General features: G+C 44.1%; 1 gene segment (V, D, J or C); it reads left to right on the top strand.

Moving 5' to 3' along the window:
- Nucleotides 1-143: 143 nt before the first annotated feature.
- LOC115248837 (Ig lambda-3 chain C region-like) lies at nt 144-9896 on the top strand (the record flags this gene model as incomplete). The annotated part of the segment is given in 3 exon segments: nt 144-253; nt 8693-8724; nt 9367-9896. Coding segments are annotated over 3 exon segments (465 nt in total), but the record flags the coding sequence as incomplete, so codon positions are not given.
- Between the last annotated feature and the right edge of the window lie 4578 nt (nt 9897-14474).

Below are 14474 nucleotides of genomic sequence, written 5' to 3' on the forward strand. Positions count from 1 at the left end.
AGAATGAGAATATTGTAACTGATCCACATCAGTTTTGATCCTGTAAAGAGACTGATGTGTAAAAGTGATCAAATCGTTCAAATTCAAAGAGAAATTTCAGTTTGAATCTATTGAAAATGTTGGTGCATTAAATCAGCTGGTAATATTCCATTTTTGAGAGAAAACGATGTGAATTTTCAGTGGGTAGCTGCTTGTTGACAGTGCAGGAGGTTTTTGTACGACCACTTGATGAGTTTGTATCACTGTGGTTGACATTTGGTGGAGGAACCAAACTCATCATATTCTGTAAGTAAATTTATCTTTACTGTTCAAAACATGTCAACAGTTTTTAATTTTACCAAAGACAAAGAACATTATTTTAAAGTCATCATATTTTTATAGATTTTGTTTGTTTGTAGGATTGATAAGTTTGTGTTGTAAAACCTGAATCAGCGAATTTGAAAAGTCTGTTTATATTTCAGTAAAATTAACAAGAGACTGTTAATGTTGATTCTTGGAGAATTTCTTCTTTTATTTACAAGCATAAACTTTATTAGTTGTTAATGTTTGAGAAAGCGTGTCCAAGATCTACTTTCATGATTTTAACGTGTAAAATATTTCACAGTTTCACTGATTTTATTATCTTCAATGATCTAAAATCTGAATACGATGTAATTCGATAAATGTAAAATGTGCAGAGATTTTAGTTTGAGTCGATCGTTTGTTCGTTTAAAGCTGAGAAAGGGAAGTGAAACAGACAGATGTCAAAGTCTGTAACTGAACACACATTTATTTCAAGCCAGTCACTAAAGACGTGAATTATTTACTGCTTTAACTCAATATTAAACAGAGCAAACACTGATTAAGGACGTATGATTGAAGTGTAGCTGTAAATATGTCAGATGCAGTCAGAGTTGACGTGCGTGTCTCTGCTCTCCCCTCCAGCCGGCACCATGACCAGACCCTCCGTCTCTCTGCTCTCCCCCTCCTCTGAGCAGCTCCCTGGGGGCTCGGCCACGCTGGCCTGCCTGCTGACCAAGTACTCTCCTCAGGGAGCCCAGGTGAGCTGGGAGGTGGACGGTACGGAGGTGACAGAGGGCGTCCTGACCACCTCAGAGGAGGAGAAGAGCGGAAGCTACAGCAGCGTCAGCACCCTGACCCTGAGCAAGGAGAGCTGGATGAAAGGAGAGAATTATTCCTGCAAGGTCAACCATCATGGCCACGTTCAGAGCCCGTCCATCCTCAGGAGCCAGTGTAAAGGCTCGAGGGGCTGGATGAAGCCCAGCACAGGAGCTGTGTGTGTGGGGAGAGCAGGAGGAACACGGCTGCTGCTCTGAGCAAGATGACTTTAAATGTTTGTAGTTTGTGTGTCAGAGAACAACACGGCTGTCACGTCTGACACAATCACGTGTGTAGCTCAGCAGTTAGATGTGAGAGCGCTAAATCATTGTCATGTTGCTCCTGTTGGTGATGATGATGATGATGATGATGTTGTTATTAAAGCTTGAAGTGATGAAGACATTTCTGCTTGGTTGTTTATCTTCACTGATACTATTTTCAAATAAAGCATCACAATCTGGTCATCAACCATCTTTACTCCACATTTGTCTTTAGTTTTTGTCTGTTTTCAACAGGAAAATTTGGAAGAACTCAGACAATCCTGGTTGAAGAAGGTGAAATATCCCAGTATCGAAATATAATAAATCATGTTAAAAGAGATGGTTACAGCTCGTTGTAGATTGATTTATATTCATGAATATGAACATGAATGTGTTTCAGGGCTGATAGGAGTTTATTCCTTTATATTCTCTGCATTATTTGTTTTATTACAGTATCATAAATAATCAAAATCAATGAAGCAAATCTGCACATAGAAGCAGCACTTGCGTAAATGTAATTACTGATTTAATGGTTAATTATTACTAATGATTTTGTCCATCCATCCATCCATTCTCTACCGCTTATCCGGGGTCGGGTCGCGGGGGCAGCAGCCTAAGGAGAGAAGCCCAGACTTCCCTCTCCCCAGCTACCTCCTCCAGCTCATCCGGAGGGACCCCCAGGCGTTCCCAGGCCAGTCGAGAGACATAGTCTCTCCAACGTGTCCTGGGTCTCCCCGGGGGTCTCCTACCGGAGGGACATGCCCTGAACACCTCACCAGGGAAGCGTCCAGGGGGCATCCTGACTAGATGCCCAAGCCACCTCATCTGGCTCCTCTCAACGCGGAGGAGCAGTGACTCTACTCCGAGCTCCTCCTGGATGGCAGAGCTTCTCACCCTATCTCTAAGGGAGAGCCCAGCCACCCTACGGAGGAAGCTCATTTCAGCCGCTTGTACCCGTGATCTTGTTCTTTCGGTCATTACCCAAAGCTCATGACCATAGGTGAGGGTAGGAACGAAGATCGACCGGTAAATCGAGAGCTTCGCCTTTCGGCTCAGCTCTCTCTTCACCACAACGGACCGGTGCAGAGTCCGCATTACTGTGGACGCCGCACCGATCCGCCTGTCGATCTCCCGCTCCATTCTTCCCTCACTCGTGAACAAGACCCCGAGGTTCTTAAAGTCCTCCACTTGGGGCAGGATCTCCTCCTTTACCCGGAGAAGGCACTCCACCTTTTTCCGCTCGAGAACCATGGCCTCTGATTTGGAGGTGCTGATTCTCATCCCAGCCGCTTCACATGCGGCGGCGAACCGATCCAGTGATAGTTGGAGGTCACGGGCCGATGACGCCAACAGGACCACATCATCTGCAAAAAGCAGAGACGCGATCCTGAGGTCACCAAACCGGATCCCCTCAACACCATGACTGCACCTAGAAATTCTGTCCATAAAAATTATGAACAGAATCGGTGACAGAGGGCAGCCCTGGCGGAGACCAACCCTCACCGGAAACGAGTTTGACTTACTGCCAGCAATTCGGACCAAACTCTGGCACCGATCGTACAGGGAGCGGACGGCCCGTATCAGCGGGCCCGACACCCCATACTCTCGGAGGACCCCCCACAGGACCCCCCGAGGGACACGGTCGAATGCCTTCTCCAAGTCCACAAAACACATGTGGACTGGTTGGGCAAACTCCCATGCACCCTCGAAGACCCTGCTGAGGGTGTAGAGCTGGTCCACTGTTCCACGCCCAGGACGAAAACCACATTGCTCCTCCTGAATCCGAGGTTCGACTATCCGGCGGACCCTCCTCTCCAGTACCCCTGAATAGACCTTACCAGGGAGGCTGAGGAGTGTGATCCCCCTATAGTTGGAACACACCCTCCGGTCCCCCTTCTTAAAAAGAGGGACTACCACCCCGGTCTGCCAATCCAGCGGCACTGCCCCCGATGTCCACGCGATGTTGCAGAGTCGAGTCAACCACGACAGCCCTACAACATCCAGAGCCTTAAGGGACTCTGGGCAGATCTCATCCACCCCCGGGGCCTTGCCACCGAGGAGTTTTTTAACTACCTCGGCAACTTCAGCCCCGGAGATACGATAGCCCATCTCCAGGTCCCCAGGCCCTGCTTCCTCACTGGAAGGCGTGTTGGTGGGATTGAGGAGGTCCTCGAAGTATTCCTTCCACCGATCCACAACATCCCGAGTTGAGGTCAGCAGCACACCATCACCACTATACACAGTGTTGACAGTGCACTGCTTCCCCCTCCTCAGACGCCGGATGGTGGTCCAGAACCTTTTCGAGGCCGTCCGAAAGTCGTTCTCCATGGCCTCACCGAACTCTTCCCATGCCCGAGTCTTTGCCTCGGCAACCGCCGTAGCTGCACTCCGCTTGGCACGCCGGTACCCATCTGCTGCCTCAGGAGTCCCACAGGCCAGTAAGGCCCGATACGACTCCTTCTTCAGCTTGACGGCATCCCTCACCGCTGGTGTCCACCAGCGGGTTCGGGCATTGCCGCCACGACAGGCACCAACCACCTTGCGGCCACAGCACCGGTCAGCTGCCTCAACAATGGAGGCACGGAACACGGTCCACTCGGACTCAATGTCTCCCGCCTCCCCCGGGACATGGTCAAAGCTCTCCCGGAGGTGTGAGTTGAAGCTCCTTCTGACAGGGGACTCTGCCAGGCGTTCCCAGCAGACCCTCACAACACGTTTGGGCCTGCCAGGTCTGTCCGGCATCCTTCCCCACCATCGGAGCCAACTCACCACCAGGTGGTGATCAGTTGACAGCTCCGCCCCTCTCTTCACCCGGGTGTCCAGAACATGCGGCCGCAAATCCAATGACACAACCACAAAGTCGATCATCGATCTGCGGCCTAAGGCGTCCTGGTGCCAAGTGCACATGTGGACGCCTTTATGTCTGAACAAGGTGTTCGTTATGGACAATCTGAGACGAGCACAGAAGTCCAATAACAAAACACCACTCGGGTTCAGATCAGGGGGGGCGTTCTTCCCAATCACACCTCTCCAGGTCACACTGTCATTGCCAACGTGAGCATTGAAGTCACCCAGGAGGACGAGGGAGCCCCCAGAAGGGGCACTCTCCAGCACTCCCTCTAAGGACTCCAAAAAGGGTGGATATGCTGAACTGCTGTTTGGACCATAGGCACAAACAACAGTCAGGATCCGTCCCCCCACCCGAAGGCGAAGGGAGGCTACCCTCTCATCCACCGGGGTAAACTCCAATACACAGGCACTGAGCTGGGGAGCAACCAGAATTGCCACCCCTGCTCGTCGCCTCTCACCATCGGCAACTCCAGAGTGGTAGAGAGTCCAACTCTCAACCTCACGCACCAACTCAGGCTCCTTTCCCACCAGAGAGGTGACACCCTAGAGCCAGTTTGTGCAGCCGGGAATCAGACCGCCAAGGTCCCTGCTACCCAAAACACAATGCACCCGACCCCCTTGGCCCCTCCTGCAGGTGGTGAGCCCACGGGAAGGGGGTCCCATGTTGCCTCTTCGGGCTGCGCCCGGCCGGACTCCATGGGCAGAGGTCCGGCCACCAGGCGCTCGCCAACGTGCCCCACCCCCAGGCCTGGCTCCAGGAGGGGGCCCCGGTGACCCGCATCCGGGCAAGGGAAACTTGGCACAAATGTTGTTCAGCATCATTAGGGGGTCCTGCGCTACGCTTTGTCTGGTCCCTCACCTAGGACCTGTTTGCCATGGGTGGCCCTACCAGGGGCATATAGCCCCAGACAACGGAGCTCCTGGGATCATTGGGACACGCAAACCCCTCCACCACGATAAGGTGGCAGCCCAGGGAGGGGTAATGATTTTGTATCAGTTGTAACTTGTAATATATCATTCCTCTATTAATGGTTAAACTGAGTATTTCTGTATTTTTCATGGTTATTTTAAAGCTTTTAAACTTGATTTGACTTGTGTTTAAATGAATCTGGTTTGTACTTGGTGACTCTGGTGTTGACTGAACCAGTTCTGCTGGTGACTCTTCATCGTCTGCAGCTGCAGCTGCTGTTTTCACTTCAGTCACACTGAGGGAGGTTTTTGTACGGCTCTAAATCACTGTGTGAACGCTCCACCATGGTCACCCAGACAGTAATAATCTGCTTCATCTTCAGCCTGAACACCAGTGATGGTTAGAGTGTACTGAGAACCAGAGCTGCTGCCACTGAATCGAGACGGCATTCCTGTGTTGAGACTTGATACTTTATATATCAGAAGTTTAGGAGCCTGTCCAGGTTTCTGAAGGTACCAGCTGAGATCGCTGCCAATATTTGAGCTTCCTGTGGCGCTGATGGTCACAGACCCTCCAACACTAACAGACTTGAATTTATCAGCCTGAGTCAGAAAGTTGTTGGCAGAAGATTCTGAAATGACATGGTGATGCTGAAGTTTTCAGTGTGAGAGCGTGAAAAGAGTTCAGACTCTCTGTGACATCAGAACTTTAAACTCTGAGGAGCAACCATGCAGAAAAACATGCAAATGTTCTGCAGAAGACAGAAACTCACCTGTTCTAGTGAAACACAGACACGCATGAGGAGGAGTCACACTTTTTCCACTGAGAGTTGAATAAAAGCTTTTATTAAGTTAATTTTTGACTACTGTTGCTTTAATTTTCTACTTCAATAATTGTGTCTTATTCATCAGTTTACATTCTGACCTGCTGTCAGAGACACAATCATGGAGATTTAATGACTCCACTGCATTAATGTAATAAAAAATTTCTGATTATTGCTGTTTTTTGCTCAAATCTCAGCTTGGGTTCCATCTGTTAGAATGACATGACGTGATCAGTCACGTGTGCCAGAAACTTGCTATTTTATCTTCATTGTCACTGAATCCACAACAATCACAAGAAACTAGGATATCAGGAGAAGCACCGATGAATGTCACCCTTCATGAAGGAACCTGTGTGGTGCATATGGACTTTTTCATGAGATTCCTCTTGTTCATATATAAACATGCAAATTTCTCATGATTACATCAGCAGGTTCTGGCTGTTGATGAGAAATGTTTGACTCTGACTCACTCTGGTTGTTTTGGATCAGTGCAACATGCAGTTTATAGTTTAGATGCTGTAATTGGACCAGCATGAAATCTATAACAGAGATTAAAGAAGAGTTGATCCCTTGTAGTGGACTCAAATATCTTCGCTTGTTCCTCTGGAACATAAATGTCAATGTCTTTGCACATGGACAATGGATCACTATAGTTCATGGGAACTGCCTCCAATTGTCTAACATTGTTTCAGGAACCACATTAAGGCTCAGTCAGGGACAAAATAAGAGACTTTAATGCAGCAACAGACCCATAACAACCCTTCCATTCCTGGGAAAGATCAATGAAAGAGCTGTTTTTCAACTGATCCACTCCTTCATGCTTAAAAACATTTTAAAAATATATTTTCAGTCTGGATTTCCCCCAGACCACAGCACTGAGGCTGCACCTGTTAAAGCCTTGACCGACATAAATGTCAAGAGTGATGCATCTAAAACTGCTGTCCTGGTTTTGCTGGACCTCAGTGCTGCATTTGACACAGCTGGAAAAAGTGGCTGGGATGTACTGGTTCTGTACTCAATTGGTTCAAATCTTACTTCCAACACAGGGACACTTTGTCTCAGTTGGTCACTAGAAGTCAGAGTGAACAAAGATCACATGTGGGGTTCCTCAGGGATCCATTCTCGGACCTCTTCACTGTCTTCAAGCTGCATCTTGCTCAGCTAATAGGAAATCACATCTGTTACTGTTTTTATGCAGATGACACACAACTTTATATTTAAAGTCATAACGTGGCTACAGTCCCTTAGTTTCTTCCAGTAAGTGTATTTAACAACTCAGTTAGTGAGTTAGTGTTAAAACTTTCTCCAGCTCAATGCTGAAGAACAGAAATCTGTTCATGTTGTCATTTTCAGCAGGTTAGATTGTTGTGATGGAATCTTCACACTTGGAATATGATTGTTTATGAATTTGGCTGCACAAATAAACTTGTCAGGATTCTTTTGATAATCCGATCAATCAGTGTTTGAGCCAGTTTGTGTGACTAAAGTAGTTGTCAGTGATGTTTCTGTCAGTTGTGTGTTCACTGGTCTGTGTCAGAGTCTCTTCCTCTTCAGCAGCTGCTGGAACATCTCAGTGTCTCTGCTCTCTGACTGAGGGAGGTTTTTGTTCCACTCTAAATCACTGTGTCAACACTCCTCCACTGTGATAACTCTGACAGTAATAAACTGCTTCATCTTGAGTCTGAACTCCACTGATGGTCAAAGTGAAGTCGGTGCTGCTGCCACTGCCACTAAACCGAGCTGCTGTTCCTGAATGATTTATTCTCACATTTCTTACTAGCAGCTGTGGAGGCTGTCCAGGTTTCTGCTGATACCAGGACATACAATCACCATATGATTGTCCATTATAACAGCTGCTGTAAACAGCAGGGTTTGTTTTACAGGTGAGAGCGACAGTGGATCCTGGAGTAGATGTGATCACTGCAGGCTGAGTCACAGTCACCTGACCGCTGCATCCTGCAGACAAAAACACATCATTTATCAGCAGAAAGAGAGGAGAGAAAAGACACAAGGACATCTTTGAGGTTGTGAGGGAACAAACCTGTAAAAGAGCAGCAGGTCAGCGTCCAGATGAGGATGGTGATGAGAGTCATGCTGCTTGTGCTTTCTGCTGTGTTGACTGACAGATCTGAGTCCTGCAGTGTTGAACTAACACCACTATAAACCTTCTCAGATCAGCTGATGATGCAAAGCCTCCTCTCTATGGAAATGATGTCTCTGCTCTCAACACACTGAAGGCACGAGCAGACAAAATCAACACAAACACAGCTTGGATTAAAAGCAACTTTCTTCTTCATGGAACTGAAGAAAAGATTTGACAAATACAGCTGAGCATCAACAGCAGATGCTGATGTGAGAATATTTGCATTTTTAAACTGGATTCAGCAGTTTTAGCTTTAAAAAGACAATTTCTTGGCCACTGTTGGAGCTGACTTTGTAAAATGTTATTCATTTGAAATAACTTGAAATTGCATTTTTTAAACCATAAATTAAAATGTAGAATGAGAATATTGTAACTGATCCACATCAGTTTTGATCATGTAAAGAGACTGATGTGTAAAAGTGATCAAATCGTTCAAATTCAAAGAGAAATTTCAGTTTAAATCTATTGAAAATGTTGGTGCATTAAATCAGCTGGTAATAATCCATTTTTGAGAGAAAAAGATGTGAATTTTCAGTGGGTAGCTGCTTGTTGACAGTGCAGGAGGTTTTTGTACGACCACTTGATGAGTTTGTATCACTGTGGTTGACGTTTGGTGGAGGAACCAAACTCATCGTTGACTGTAAGTAACAGATTTTTATTTAAATCTTTTTCACTTTTACACTTTTAGCAATTTTAAAGGAGACTTTTGCATTTGTCTCGTTTTAATTGTTATTATTTGATACCATCTGAGTCACAACTTTATAAACATCATCATTAATTAAAGATTATATTAAATTGTTTCTTTATAAACTGAAAATAAATAACTGGCTTCTCAATTTTAATGTTAATTGTTTTAAATTCTCTGTGGACATCTAACATTTGTAGTTAATTAGACTCAACTTTCATTGCTCAAAACCTTCCTTGAGTAGTTTAATCTCATTATTATTTGGTCATTTTCAACATTCCGACTGTTTAACAATGTAAAAACTGATTTTATTAGATTTTATCCGTAAATGCAACTTTTCTTTGCGTGGACGCTTCATTTATTTTCTCTGTGGTGAAAAGGAAGTGAAACAGACAGATGCCACAGATGTGAAGTGTGTTCTCACCAGTGTTTCACCTGTGTCACGTTAAACTCTCGACTGTATATAAAGAAGTTAAAGAGAAGAAAATCGTCACACATTGTCCAAACATGTCAAAATGTCCTCAGTCATCACCAGCTAACGGCTCAGTCAGATTTGATGGTGTCCAAACCTTCACGTCTTTCTGGTCTCTCCTCCAGCGGGTGTGGTGCGTCCCACCCTGACCGTCCTCCCCCCCTCCCCAGAGGAGCTGCAGCAGGGCAGTGCCACACTGGTGTGTCTGGCCAGCGGGGGCTCCCCCTCACAGTGGAAGCTGAGCTGGAAGGTGGGGGGCAGCAGCACCACCACACCGGCCTCACACAGCCTGGAGGTCCTGGGGAGTGACGGCCGCTTCAGCTGGAGCAGCACCCTGAACCTCCCTGCAGACCAGTGGAAGAAGGTGGACTCAGTGGCCTGTGAGGCCAGTCTGAGTGGACAGAGCGCTGTCACTCAAACCCTGGACCCTCACAGCTGCTCAGTCTAGAGGTTCAGCAACACTTCCTGTCTGGAAACCGTGCTGCTTCTGTCCTCAACATCTTGATGGAGCGACACATCTTTTCTGCTCACATATTCCTGCATGAGCGTGACTCTGCTTTCATCTGGACATTTCTCTAACTCACCTCACTCATTTTCTGTCCTCAGATGTGAATTTAAAGTCACAAAATAAACATTTCAATCATTTCAGCCAACATCTCTGTGTTTGTTGTGATTATTGATGTGGAAATCTGATCATCAACCATCTTTACTCCACAGTTGTCTTTAGTTTTTCTGTTTTTTTTATCAGGTGAAAAATGAAAAAACTCAGACAATCATATCACAGTTTAAATATCAATTAAGACACTCAGAAGAGATGATTTCAGCTTGTATATTGATCATATCCACTAATATGAACATGAATGTGTTTTTGGGCTGCATTCATTTGTTCCTTCATCAACTTTATTGTAACTTGTGAGTGGACTGAGGTTAGCCTCATTTCCAGTTCCGACCAGCATTGACAAAGTACAAAACAAACATTGCAAATAAAATCAGATAAAATAAGCAAACGCTTTTGTACACAATAAAATACAGAACCAGAAAGAGCAGTAAAGACCAAGCACAGATAGAGGACAGGAAATTAGTGAGTCATGATTCACAGTGACTGAAGTGAACACCTGAGTTGAGCTTGAGAGTTACCTGATGTACGGGGGCATAACCAGAGACAGCAGAACTCCCCTGCTCAGCTCGGATTTTGGGAATTTTCTGTTGCAGCCAGTTCATTCAGTGGGCACTAAAAGCGCTAGTGGACTGAACAATTAATGGAGAGACGTAGTTTGGAGGTTTGCCAGTGAGGGCCGCATAAATGAATAAATCCAGGTGGAAGTCACATCTTTGAGCTGGGGAGGTCCACCCTGCCGAGACATATACAGGACAGTGACGTGTGGAAGAGGGGCTCCAGTGATAAATCTAAGGGCAGAATGGTGAAGAGCATCTGCTGGTTCAAGACAGGAAGTGGAGGTAGCCATGGAAATTATCATACCACAGTGGAAATGTGAGGAGAGCATGTTCTGCTAGCACTTGAGAAAAACATCTATTTAGTGTTTTTATGCATGCAGGGTGGATTTAAGGCGAGGTTGCGATAAAAGAAAATCTTATACAAACAGTGAAGAGGACAGGGCCTAAAATTGAACCTTGAGGCACCTCCCTAGTGATGGGTGACCATGATTCAGTTTATTTGGTTGTCGTTGACCTGCATGTGTTGTTTCTGTTCTTGCCCTGTTCCCAGGGGGATCTACTTTTGGCCGAAGCACCTTCTTCCTCACCTGCTGCTCTTATCGGTGGATTAGATCTGCACCTTTAAAGACTGCCTCCTTTCTCCACTCATCCCCTGATCATTGTAGGGCCCACTTGGCTCCATTTCTGTGAAAACATTTGAAGTATGAGCTTTTGTTTGCCAGCTTTCCCTCACTTGCCCATGTTTCGTCTGTCTCCAGTTCCAGTCAGCAGCAGCTTCACCTTATTGTTACTGTTTTGTGGGAAATAAAACCGTTAAATCATCCGGTTTGTCTGTGTCTGCATTCCAGTTCCAGTTTAATATGGGTGAGAGAGAAACCAGTGTTGTTGAACATTTCAAGGATGAATGAGTGATCTACTGAGTCAAAAGCCTGGTTCATGAATATGGAGGTAAAATAACTTCTCTCATCAAGGATAGTTAGAATATTGATGATGATCAAACTGGAGGTGGTGAGAAAACTGTGATGTGGCCTAAAACCAGAGTGATACAGATTTAAAATGGAACGAGTTTGAGTTGATGCTGATTAGATGTTCTCTGCATTATTTGTTTCATATCATAAATATTCAGAATAAATGAAGCAAAGTTCATCAAATCTGCACAAAGAAGCAGCACTTGAGTAAATGTAATTACTGATTTAATGGTTAATTATTACTAATAATCTTGGATCAGTTGTAACTTGTAATGTATCACTCATCTGTTAATGCTTAAAATGAGTATTTGTGTATTTTTCTTGGTTATTTTAAAGCTTTTAAACTTGATTTGACTTGTGTTTAAATGAATCTGGTTTGTACTTGGTGACTCTGGTGTTGACTGAACCAGTTCTGCTGGTGACTCTTCATCGTCTGCAGCTGCAGCTGCTGTTTTCACTTCAGTCACACTGAGGGAGGTTTTTGTACGGCTCTAAATCACTGTGTGAATGTATTGTCGTAATGGTAGCCCAGACAGTAATAATCTGCTTCATCTTCAGCCTGAACACCAGTGATGGTTAGAGTGTACTGAGAACCAGATCTGCTGCCACTGAATCGAGACGGCGTTCCTGTGTAGAGACTTGATACAGCATATATCAGAAGTTTAGGAGCCTGTCCAGGTTTCTGAAGGTACCAGTAAAGAGCATTGTTAATATTTGAGCTTCCTGTGGCGCTGATGGTCACAGACCCTCCAACACTAACAGACTTGAATTTATCAGCCTGAGTCAGAAAGTTGTTGGCAGAAGATTCTGAAATGACAAACAACAAATGTTAAAAAGAGCAGTTGAAAAGAGCCTGGAGGAGCAGTTATGATGTAAAAATGAAATGATTTCAGCCTCCTTGGAAAGAAGAAGAGGATTAAATCAAACAATGTTGAAAAGTCTCACCCTGACTCAGAAAGATGACAGTCAGAATTATTGACAACATGGTGATGCTGAAGTTTTCAGTGTGAGAGCGTGAAAAGAGTTCAGACTCTCTGTGACATCAGAACTTTAAACTCTGAGGAGCAACCATGCAGAAAAACATGCAAATGTTCTGCAGAAGACAGAAACTCACCTGTTCTAGTGAAACACAGACACGCATGAGGAGGAGTCACACTTTTTCCACTGAGAGTTGAATAAAAGCTTTTATTAAGTTAATTTTTTGACTACTGTTGCTTTAATTTTCTACTTTCTGTCATTAATTATTTCAGATTAATGAGTTTAAATTCTGACTTGCTGTCAGAGACACAAACATGGAGCTTTAATGACTCCACTGCATTAATGTCATTAACCTGAACACAAATGCAGGAGCAGCAGAAATTTAGATGAAACAAATGTAATTCCTAAGTTTAGACATTTTTGAGACATTATTCCCTTAATGATGTTTGTTTGTGTCATTTTTACGAGAATGACACCTGCAGACCTCTCAAATGAATGGTTTGTTCACAAAAGTGGAGGGAAGTTAGAGTCCATGTCCATATAGGTCACAATTGTTCTAATTCAACTGTTATGTTGTTTGTATGTTTGTTCATCACTGTTTGGGGGTTTGGTGGACCTCATGTGTTCTGGGGTTAAAGTCAACAAGATCACAATTTTTTCCTTAAAAATACTTTAACTTTATTCCAATTATAGGGAAAATAACAACTAAAGATGCCTTTGGCCATCATTAGAGCTTATTTATTAATTAAATTCCTCATTTTATTGTTTTATTTCCTATTAAAATGAATGTCAGCTAGAATAAATAATTAACTGAATCAGTTTTGTTTTGCTAAAAAAAGAAAAGGTTAGAGACAAGGGTTAATTAATCCAAGATTTCCATTTGCAAAATGTATAATGTATTAAAACAATATATATGCATATGAATGGTGCTTTATGGTGCTTTAGTGGGAGATGCATGACTGTTGCTATGGCATCACCGGTGCTGCGTTGACACACATGAGGAGTCACACTTTTCCCACTGAGAGTTGAATAAAACCTTTTATGAAGTTAATTTTCTGACTACTGTTGCTTTAATTTTCTACTTTCTTTTATTAAATATTTCTCATTAACGAGTTTATATTCTGACCTGGGGAAAAGTTATTCTTGAGTGAAGGAAAGTCAGTTGTTTTGAAACACAGACATTGCTAAATAAAGTTAGAAGACTTTGTTTTGATCAGTCTTCCACTTTAAGCCAGGTGAGATCAGCATGCATTTGGTCTGTTTTTCCTCCTTGAACACCGGAGAGCAAGACGCGCTGCTCCACTCTGCACCTACTGCAGCTTCTGCAGCTCTTTATGAGCTGCACTCGACCAGATAGACGAGCAGAAATGGAGATGAGAGAGCACCAAAGCTTGAATAACCTGCTAGATGGTATTAGAGGTAAGAAAGGAGGAACATCTTCTCATCATGGATATATTCCTTCCCATTTTTCCTACAATTTTACTTATATGTTTTTGCCATGATTATTTATTGTGAAGGTTAACCCCAAGGAATTTAACCTCATTGACTTGGTCAACACAGCTGCCAGTTATGGAGATGCACAATTTAAAATCTTGCCTGAGAGTAAAACCTGATCCAAAAACAACACATTTGTCCTTTGATACATTAAAACTTAAATTATTAATGGCTATCCAATCTGCAATAAGTGCTATTTCATTTTGAAGAGCATTTAACTCCACACTGCTTGATGACATATAAACAGCTGAATCATCTTCAAACAGCCAAGCTGGCTCCTCTCCAAGCAAACGGCCTCAGTGGTAAAAATAGAGTAGAGCAGTGGACCGAAGCAACTCCCCTGGGGAACACCACATCGTACTGTCTTTACATTAGAAAAACTGCCATTAAAGAGAAGCATTCGGGATCTCTTAGATACTTGGGTCCTCCTCCAATTAAGAGTCAAAATATTAGAGTCGCATGCCTCTAATTTCATTCAGAGCATTTTGTGATCAATCAAATTAAAAGCAGCACTAAAATCACGAAGCACAGCACCTACTATCATTTTCCTGTCAGGATCACTCCACCACTGATCAGTCATCTGCATTAAAGCTGCACAGGTGGAGTGACCCTTCTTG

Source organism: Takifugu rubripes, chromosome 2 (genome assembly GCF_901000725.2).
Source record: "Takifugu rubripes chromosome 2, fTakRub1.2, whole genome shotgun sequence".
In the NCBI taxonomy this organism is placed as follows: domain Eukaryota; kingdom Metazoa; phylum Chordata; class Actinopteri; order Tetraodontiformes; family Tetraodontidae; genus Takifugu; species Takifugu rubripes.